The sequence below is a fragment of the Diadema antillarum genome, unplaced genomic scaffold (assembly GCF_040938485.1).
Source record: "Diadema antillarum isolate AM-2024a unplaced genomic scaffold, OU_Dant_1.0 seq00000927_RagTag, whole genome shotgun sequence".
Classification (NCBI taxonomy): Eukaryota; Metazoa; Echinodermata; class Echinoidea; order Diadematoida; family Diadematidae; genus Diadema; species Diadema antillarum.
This window is the reverse complement of record NW_027271778.1, coordinates 430,389-440,577: the sequence shown is the minus strand read 5'-3', so window position 1 is coordinate 440,577 and position 10,189 is coordinate 430,389. Positions and strand designations below refer to the sequence as shown.

General features: G+C 39.5%; 1 protein-coding gene across 1 annotated transcript; it reads left to right on the top strand.

Annotated features, from left to right (window-relative positions):
• Positions 1 to 3,125: 3,125 nt before the first annotated feature.
• On the top strand, positions 3,126 to 9,315 carry LOC139741411 (aqualysin-1-like). The gene is made up of 8 exons (XM_071651997.1): positions 3,126 to 3,233; positions 3,822 to 3,944; positions 4,650 to 4,773; positions 6,206 to 6,315; positions 6,469 to 6,607; positions 6,988 to 7,172; positions 8,061 to 8,232; positions 9,206 to 9,315. The coding sequence occupies exons 1-8, from the start codon at positions 3,126 to 3,128 to the stop codon at positions 9,313 to 9,315; spliced, it is 1,071 nt and encodes a 356-aa protein (XP_071508098.1).
• The last annotated feature ends 874 nt before the right edge of the window (positions 9,316 to 10,189 follow it).

The following is a 10,189-nucleotide window of genomic DNA, read 5'->3' as shown; positions in this document are numbered from 1 at the left end:
AATTCCCCTTCTAATCTTTTATTTTCCTTGTCTTGAAACCCGAACACGACGCTTGCAGTGGTATGTCCAAACGTATTGCAAAAGCTATCCTAAGTAGGTCCTACCCACAGACACCTGACATACGTATTATGCACAAAGATGTACGCACCGGGTTGGTTTCGAATCCAGGATCTCGTGTTTAAGGTCCAGAACATTCATTACTTATACTATAATATACACATGGAGGCAAAGGGTTAATATAGAATAGACAATAATTATAAAGAAAGCAATTTTGCGAGTCATAACCATGCACAAGATTAACAGTCCACTGACAAAAAGCCACTACATGATCAAGCCCAGTACATTGTATTTTGTTCTCAGCCTGATTAGAGAATCACATTTGCAATCGTTAGGTTAAATCTTCATTGAATTTCTCATTGATCGTGAAAAAGCATTATTATTGATATGGTAAAGGGTGGGAAGTCAAAGACACCTTCTCAATGAGAAGATGAGAAGGAAATGGGATATAGGCCATCTTCTAGTCATCAATTTCAGGTTGTAGTTGTAGACACTTTAAAGAATATACATAATTTCCCTAAGTCGGTATCTGGTGCACGCAGGTGTGAACGTGACAACCAATGACAACCGTCAATAGTTTGAATATTCAGCAGTTATGAAAGCTCCCTATCATACGCTTTAGTTAAAAAAAGTATGGATAAAGGTTAATATTACACAAAGAAATACATTATTTTGTCGACTCAGTACTTCGTCATTGGGTCAGCAAGGTGCAAGCTCTGCATATTTTATGACCTACTTATATCAATACTTTGATAAATCCTTATTTTTTCAAGTCACAAAGTAAGTGTGTGTTTGTCCTTTATCATACAAAAACTGATGAAATTGGCATATCTTTGTTGAAGTGTTTGTATTATTGCTGGCCAGGTGGGAACAAAACACCTTGCCACGGCGGCATCAAAAAGTATAAATATGGCCAACTGACTGCAACTCCTCATCAGATCTGCCTTGAAGATCGCCCTCTACTGACCTCCTGAAGAGTCTTCTAGACACCAGCTCAACCAGTTCGTCACCAGCTCACCTATAGTCGTCGAATTGCCAGGTGAGATTTTCTATTTCCCTTTCCTCATAATCTGCTATCATAGGAAATAGACAAGGCGTTCCCTCTTTACAACAGAGACAATTCAATTATTTTCATAGATGAACGATGAATAATAGACTACCCAGCATCCTTTAAGTTCTTGAGGTGATTGTAAAAAGGAAATGCCGAATTTTACTTTTATGGAAACTGAAATTTTACTTGCAAAAAAAAAAAATAATAAGCTGCAAGTAGATAAGTTATACCCTCTCGATTATGCTGCATTTGGCCTTTTTTAGTTTAAAACATCCTTGGCAAGTCATTCAATATTTCGCTCGACCACATTTTACATATTAATGTACAATATTTAAACATATTGTGTTAGTGGTCGATAATGATATCAGACCCAGACTACATCTAAAAGTAGTATATTCTGCTTCATTGAGCAGAGTTATCTTGTAGGTATATTACTCTAAACGTATGTTTAACACCTGCGAATGCGTAAAATATAGCACGTTATGTATGTAACCAAAACCTTAAAGACCTATAACTCTTGAACGATCTGTACAAATTAGCTCAAAATTTACTGACCTGCCCTGGTTTGTCTGAGTTATTTTGTTTTATGTCTGCCCTGAATCTACGATGAGGGTTAAATTTCCCCTTTATTTAATGTCCACCGCGATAAATCGTAATGCCTTATCTTGTAACACTTATATTCTTTGCAGTTGTTCCGAAAATATCCGTTATAATTCTCCTTCGCTTCTTGGTGTAAATGTCTAGGTTGGAGATGTTTAGATGATATGCAGCTACTTTTGTTCCATTCCAATGATTATATCAATTTTGACTCATGCACTGTAATTCTGAATTACCGCTGGTCCGTCAATGACTGGCGATGAAAACAAGTTGCCACTGAATATTGCTGAATAATTATTCCTAAAGAGTACCAAATCGCGCACACATGTCCGTAGTATAATACATTGATGGAAATTTCAAACGAGCAATAAAACAAGTCATAATTTAAAGTCATAAATGTTGAACTCAGTCCCTCTCTCTGCTAGCCTTTTGCAAAGGCGGCTCGCAATGGATTCGCATACGGCGAGCCGTGGACTCGCTACTCTCGCAGCTCGACGGTCGCGCGCTGTGTGTGAGAGTCCATTGCTCTCTGTGTGAGTGTGCTGAAATTATAGCGAGCTGCTTCGCAAAAGGCTATCTCTCTGCAGGAGCCTTTTTATATCTGTGTTTAGAGACGAGTCTGGGAATGAACATGCCTGCTATCACTCAAACTCCTTCATACGAGTCTAGAGCCTCGGGGTCATCACACGAGCCCGGCACCCACGAGTCATATGGCCCACGAGCTTGACATTGACAAAAGTTCCATGAGTCATACAACCCACAGAGTCATACAGCCCATGAGCTCGACATTAGGAAAATAAGGCACACGAGACCGATACTGCGTATATAATAAGCCCATGACTGTCGGTTCATGGGCCTTGTTGCCTAGTGTCGGACTCATAAGCCTGTTTTTTTCCTAGTGTAGGACTCGTGGACCTTCATGGCTATAGTGTCGGACGCATGGGCCTTATTTGCCTAGTGTCGATCTCATGGGCTGTATGACTCGTGGGTGTCGAATTCATGACGAGGGTCGTGTACCCAGAGCCTCTTACACTACACCACACAGATCCCAGATGAAGGGACTCTATGTCATAATCAGCCAGTGCCCTGCTTTCGTGGACACAGATTCTATAGGTTTTCGATGAAAGCTACATTCTTGAATTTGTACTCTCGTTGTCATTGTCTAGATGCAAACAATCATCACTTAAGCAGATATCGGTGTAGACACTGAAGAAGGAATTATGTATGCTAAGAAGTGTTTCAATCTACGACATTCTAATGATATGGGAAGTAATAACAATGAAAATGTCTCTCCCTCCCTATTATATCTTTATCTTTCTCTCAACCTATCTTCCTCTCAATCTCTTTCTTTCCCTCTCTCCATATCTCCCTCTCCCACCCCACCCCTCTCTTTCTCTCTTTGGACTCGTATGCAGACATCATGTTGACCTTCTTTGCAATCCTCCTCGTGGCAGCTGCCTCGGCCGAGCTCGCCCCGTTGTACCGCAACTCAGAGCCTATCCCAGGCAAATACATCATCAAGATCAGGGTAAGTTTGAATCTTGAGCTAAAGATTATAATCCTTAATTTCATCCTTCAGCGTTCATGGACAGGTGTTTCAGATTGCCATTTCCTCAGAAAAGGTAACATAAGTTCTCTTTGGTGTATATATCGGCCGTCGGTGATACTAAAGTTGTAGAGTAGGGTTGAGACCGTACAAGAGTAGTAACATCATCAAACCTCCAATGTGAGTGACTGACGAGATTGTAGCTGTCTTTAACGAGCTCACAACTTCATCTGTTTAGCGCAGAAAGTGACAAGTGTCAAGCCAAGAAATGAACGTGTAACAATACATTATTGTACTAGTTTTGTGAAGCGATGGTCGGTATGTAATATTCTTTACTCTCCTTATGTAGGAGGAAACACATTTCCCCCTTCTGAAGTTTTAACAGGTCTTGTATACAGTGTACAATGTAAATTATTTCTGTATCTGTGAACTATTAGTTTGCTGAAAAAAAAAAGACTCTTCTCGTTAAACCACTCATTCCAATTTGTTTGAATGATACGTGTTTTATCCAGAAAGATATTCATGCATGGTAATGCGATCTTCCCTGTCATTGTCTGGAAATGCTCCCAGGATGAGTACAGCCTCGATGAAATCTCCTCAACTGTTCGCATCTCTGGTGGGCGTGTCGGAAACATTTGGCGCAACGTCCTGCATGGATTCGCTGCAGAGTTGGAGGAGCGTGTCCTGGAAGTTGTAAGTGCATTCTATCACCATCAAAGGGACTTCCATTTCTAACCCTTAGAAATGAATGACTAATTTTGACCATTTCCATATTGTTTTGAAATCCTCATTATATTAAGACTATTTCTATAGCTAAAGGAGTCCGCATGCTGAAATTTATATGTACCGTTTGTAAATGTTCCTGTGTGTCACTATCTGAGCATGTTTACTGCACACGGCTTATTACGTTGTTCCCAATACCTTCTCTAAAAAGCGTAAATGTATTAGTGCTATAATTATAGATCTTCATCTCCAGCTCCCGCTGCTCATCGTTAAATATTTCGCTCTTCTTCTTTTTTTTAACTTGAATTGAGGTGTATTTTCTCTCAAATTTAATTCATTCGCTTGTTCACTGGCAACATAATGTTGCAAGCAGTGGAAAGTGATGATAATTCGTGTGGTTGTTGCTGTTGTTGTTGTATGAAAAGTATAACTCAAGAATTTGATGATAATGACTCAATAAAGGGGGTGGGGAGAAAAAAAAGCACTTTCTCTGCCACTACAAAAGACTATTTGCAGATAGCGATTGTGGCTGTGTTCTGTTAGTTGGTGTTAGACAATGCCTTTCAGCTGTCAGCTCAGGCTCATCATGAGCGGCATCCTTTCGTTCCACACTTTTTGGTATGTATTGGACACGTGTTAGCACTTATGTAAAATCCTGTAAAACTCTTTCTGTAGGTTCGGAGTCTGCCTGCCGTTGAGTACGTGGAAGAGGATGGCGTGTACCGTACTCAGGTCACGTGGGGTCTTGACCGTATCGATCAGAGGAGCCTTCCTCTAGACAACTACTACGGCCCACGAGGTACTCAACTCAACTTGACCTAGCATTTCTTCCAGGCTAGCAGATATGAAATAATGATTATCATGACATGTGGCACCAATCCAAAACATCTCCGACGTGTTTGTAAATTTCAAATAATTGTTTGGGGATTTGTCGTCATTATGGGCGTAAAAGGAAACTTCTACACACAAGTTTCAACTTTCAGTACACTGCAAGTAGCGCACATGTCATGTACGTTGAGTTAGTTTTAGCAGTTCTCATGCATTCAATGCGGATATAAGCTGTAGGCATGGATTTGTGACAATCTAATTGGGTTTGCGTATATATTGTAAGGTTAGATTAAAATTTCAGTAAGTTCCAGATCAGAGGGACCTTCCTTTAAACAACTACTACGGCCCACGAGGTACTCAACTTGACTTAGCATTTCTTCCAGGCTAGCACATATAAAATATGATCATCATGACATGTGGCACCAATACGAAACACCTTAGTTTGTAAATTTCAAATTCTTGTTTGGGGATTTGTCGTCATATCAGGCGTAAAAGGAAGCTTCTACACACACCAGTTTCAACATTCAGTTTATACACTGCAAGTAGCGCACATGACATGTACGTTGTGAGTTAGTCTTATCAATTCCCATGCATTCAATGCGGATATAAGCTGTAAGCATGGATTTATGACAATCCAAATGGGTTTACGTATGCTGTAAGGTTAGATTAAAATTTCAGTAAGTTTCAGTGAGTTTTATATCTCCACTTGTACATGACATAAAATAAGTATAGCAATATCAAATATATTATTTACAAGTCATGAAAATATAAACAACATTTTACATTACAAGTATATAATCACGTGAAATAATAAATGAATTTCATTACAGATCTTTAAGTATACAGGTGGGGGAGACTGTTATCAATAAGCAAATCGCTTGACTTCGACAACGGCCTCTGAACATAATATATGCCTCGTAATTTTTTTTTTTTAAACTAAACGAACAATGCACACACACGTAGAACAAAATTTAACGTAAATCTTTAAAGTATTTTAAATGTCATTGGACCAAAAAGAACAAACAACAAACAAACAACACACAACCGAGAATAAGGGACCCGAATAGGAAGAGTAGAAAAGAGAAGCAAGGAAAAGAGAAGGAAAGCGATGAGATACAGTGTTCAGGAGCAGTTGAGAGCTAACAAAAGCGTTAGCTAATAAAAATCAGCATAGATCCAAAACTTCTCAAAACTGTGTTTATCTAGCGGTAGGCTTTGTTTCCGCTTCAGTAAAAGTGAGGCAATCTACGTGATATCAGTAGACAATCAAAATTCAACAAAATTAGAGGTATAAAATCGGAAACTTGAATGTTCAGAATTTTGAGGTAACGGAGAACAAGTTGTATGGATATTCATTGTCCTTTGTAATATCATGGATTGTCTAAATGTTTTGTCTTCTACAGGAACCGGAAGTGGCTACACTGTCTGGGTGATTGATACTGGGGTCCGAGATACCCACAATAATTTCGGAGGTCGTGCCAAGCAGGTCGTGAACTATGCCGGCGGTAGCAATGTAAGTAAGACGGTCATTGACGAAACATGCCTTCATTATGATAATGACCATAATATGGACAAGGAGGGGGGGGGGGTGATTACAATACGGATAATTTGCAGTTTACCAACCAATTCGAATATGATTCGATTTGCCAACGTTTCCTGACTCCAGGATGACTGCAATGGACACGGCACTCACTGTGCAGGAACGGTTGGATCCAACACCTATGGCGTCGCTACAAAGGTCTCCATAAAGGGAGTGAAGGTTCTTAACTGTTTGGGATCTGGAAGCAACAGTGGCGTCATCAGCGGTAAATCAAATGGTTGCTTCCTCTTCAACCTCACTTACTTTCTTCTATCATCATAATATGTCTCGACTGTCCCCAGTGTCAAGAAACTAAAGTCAGTTCATGGTAGCACATTGGCATCATGATAGTCTGTCTATAGTCCTCCATCAATATCTATGCCAATATCTTTAGCCTTCGCAACTTTGTACTTAAAGAAAGTGTCAAGAAAGATTGCATAGGTGAATGTTCAATATAAAGGAAAATAGGAAAGAGTTATCGTATTGAATGACACCGTCAGTATATTACGGCATGTAATCAAGCCATCTGTGGAGCTGCCATCACCACAACTTTGACACAAAAGAGTTTTTTTATGAAAAAAAAATCGATGCTTTCTGTTTTTCCAGGGGTGGACTACGTTCGGGCAAATGCTGGAAGCAAGGACGTTGCGTCCATGTCACTTGGAGGCGGTATATCCACAGCTCTCGACACTGCTGTCAAAAACCTGATCAGCTCTGGAGTCCCCACGGCTGTGGCTGCGGGCAACGATGACGCAAACGCCTGCTATTCATCACCTGCTCGTGCCTCAACCGTAAGAAGCGCAATTTTCCATCAAATAATAGTCCATATAGAAATTATGACTAAATGTTAATGACACACATACCAACAGAGTTTCAACTGTAAGTAGCGTGACCTTGTACTACAACGAGGTATTATCTCCCAAACTGGCTTGATATCCATTCACCTGCAAACAACTTGTTGCTCTTCCGTAGCATCATTCTTCCAGTAATTGTGGTATAATAAGTTTCCAAAAGTGTCGATGTATGGGCATGCCTCTCATATCTTAGGACGAAATATCTGGATGATACGAAGGCAATGGCTACTGACTCTGACAACTGTCAAGAAGTATGTAGTTGCAAAGCAAGCCAGTTTTTTGCACTTACTGTTGGCAGTGATAGTTTTCAAAACTGCAGCAGTCAAACTTACACAGACAGGTAGCTGTAGTAATGCGAAATTTAAGCATCGATAGTGTTTGGACCTGCAAGAAGATAAGTTGAAACTGTATAACATTAACATAAGATGTAAATTACTGTTAAAATATTCCTTTTCTTTCACTCTTTAAAATCAATATGTATATAGAAGAAGATGATATAATGAGACGTCCGAAACAATGAAACCACGTACTTGAACATAATTAAATGAATCGGAAATAGAAACAACATTGAAGCAGATTATCTCTTAAGCAAAATGACACTTACATTGATTACCAATGCACGCTTTTGTAAGCTGCCAAAGCCACGGTTTAGGAAAACCTTTACCCATTGCAACAGACTTCCATTTGTAGTCTTGTCATTTATTGGTGTAGAGGTGCAGAACCCATTGATTTATAGATTGAGGGTTTGGGCATCATTATCAATAAATATTTGAGCAGTGTGGCTAAGGTTGACTTGTTCTTTTTCCTCTTTGTGTCAAATCGCAGGCTATCACTGTGGGTGCCACCGACAGTAGCGACAAACGATCTTCCTTCTCTAACTACGGTTCCTGTCTCGACATCTTCGCTCCTGGTACCAGTATCACTTCCACGTGGTACACCAGCAACTCTGCCACCAAGACCATCAGCGGAACGTCTATGGCTTGCCCACATGTTGCAGGTACGGCCACACACACAAACTACACATTTCAAGTCGACGACAGACTCTTAGATCTCAATGAATCAATTCCATGCAACCTAGGATGTACATTCACGTCGCGTTAGTAAAGATACTGAGTGGGGTTTTTTTTTCAGGGCATTGTTGATGTTATTGGCCGACCTTGATCCGAGGGTCATAGCGTGGAGTTGATAATCCGAGGAACAATGATATTCACAATGCCAAGAATGAAAGCAGTTAGTATGTGGTTATTTTACATACCGAAGATTGCTTTCTCGAAGTATAGGTTGTCGTAGCCGTCATTATCAATGTTTTCCATGAATATCGTTATCCTATGTTCTCGGCGAATGGTATACAGTGAGTGTGTTTTAGTGTAATGGGTGCTATGTGTTGGCTAATGTAGAGTTGGGGTCGAGTTCCATACCCCTTGTCAACAAGTGTGAATTGACTAATTCATAATCTAAAGGCTCATTTATATTCGTCACAATCAACGTCCCATCATTATGAGTTGCATACACACGGCTAAATACATGCCGATGACGTCACAGTATTTACTTCCTGCGTACGACTACCATTGCTACAGTAATAGTGTTACTACATTCTCATTCTATAGTTTCTACCCCATCACAGCTTGTTCTTTTCTTTTACTAACATACCTGCTGCTAATATTTTCTGTTGCCTTTTCTACCCCTGGCAGCCTACTTCCACTTCTAGTATAGTTTTACTGGCCATGTTTGTTCCTTAAGATTCACATATTGCATTCCACGATCTGCCGAATATGAGCTGACGATGCCTTCAGTTTGGCAAAGTGATAAGAAAACAGACTGTGTTTCAAACTCTCTCACACACACTGATTGCTGCTATAGACTTCTTAAAAAGCATATGATTGCTATTGAGTGATTTTAACATTATACCCATGGAAATGGTTTTAAGTGCAAAGGGAGATAGCCTCTAATTCATTTGCTTGATATTTCAGGAGCCATCACTCTGTATTCGAAGAGTACATCATCTATGCTTGCTAGCACAAGCAACAATAAGATCTCAGACGTTGGATCAGGATCTCCCAACAAGCTGCTGTATGTGTAGGTATGTAATGACACCTTTCATACGTGTACATTTATGTACATCGACTGGGAAGGGTGCTTTTCGAACTTTCTACATAAGTCACCCAAAATAGCCAATGGTTGCTTACATATTCAGAGTAGGTAAGCATATAGTCTCCATACCGTCAAGCCTCGGCTTATTTTGGAGACCCTTCTGTTTAAGTTCCATAAGCTTGTATGTTTGTATTTGTCTTGTATAATTGTACTAAAAACTATGTGTCGATATACTGTTTGTCATAAATGACATGTACATGATCCTATCTGATGTAACGGAATTAAGCAGAAATAAATCAAATCAAATCAAATCAAATCAAAACATTTGAATAGAAAACTAGACATACACAGGATGCCAGTTCACACAGAACAGGAAAGATTGCATTAAAATCTGACAAAGATAGTGTAAGTGACATTTGAAATTTCACAGTTCCATAAAACAGTGCTATTGGCAGCAAGCACATAACACACATAATATACCAAGAACATGAGGTGATTATGTCATACCCTGACAATTCTCATATTGACTTGCTTGCAAAATGTATCATTAAAATTCATAATCATAGTTGACGGTTTACCCGCTACAGCTCTTTCCCTTTAAAATTCATAGTTATTAGATCATTACAACCTGCAATCTAACTTGCCGTGAGCCATATGATGAATTGAAGCTACCCAGTTTGGTTTTCACTTGTAGTATGCAAGTCTATAGAGAATTGTACGGCATTAACATCGCCACCTCAACTAATTTGCATTGTGGTTGCAATCGACATTTCTGTGTGGCGAAAATATGTGAAACATCGAATTTTCATGATTTTCTTATTTTACCCTATGCGATTTCCATGTGCTTCTCGTTTTATGTTCGT

What these genes read in the sequence shown, in the direction of transcription:
- LOC139741411 (XM_071651997.1), top strand. Translation starts at nt 3,126, where the DNA reads ATGTTGACCTTCTTTGCAATCCTCCTCGTGGCAGCTGCCTCGGCCGAG. An exon ending in CAACAGTGGCGTCATCAGCG is followed by an intron (nt 6,608 to 6,987) that starts GTAAATCAAATG and finishes CTGTTTTTCCAG; the next exon opens with GGGTGGACTACGTTCGGGCA. An exon ending in CACCTGCTCGTGCCTCAACC is followed by an intron (nt 7,173 to 8,060) that starts GTAAGAAGCGCA and finishes GTCAAATCGCAG; the next exon opens with GCTATCACTGTGGGTGCCAC.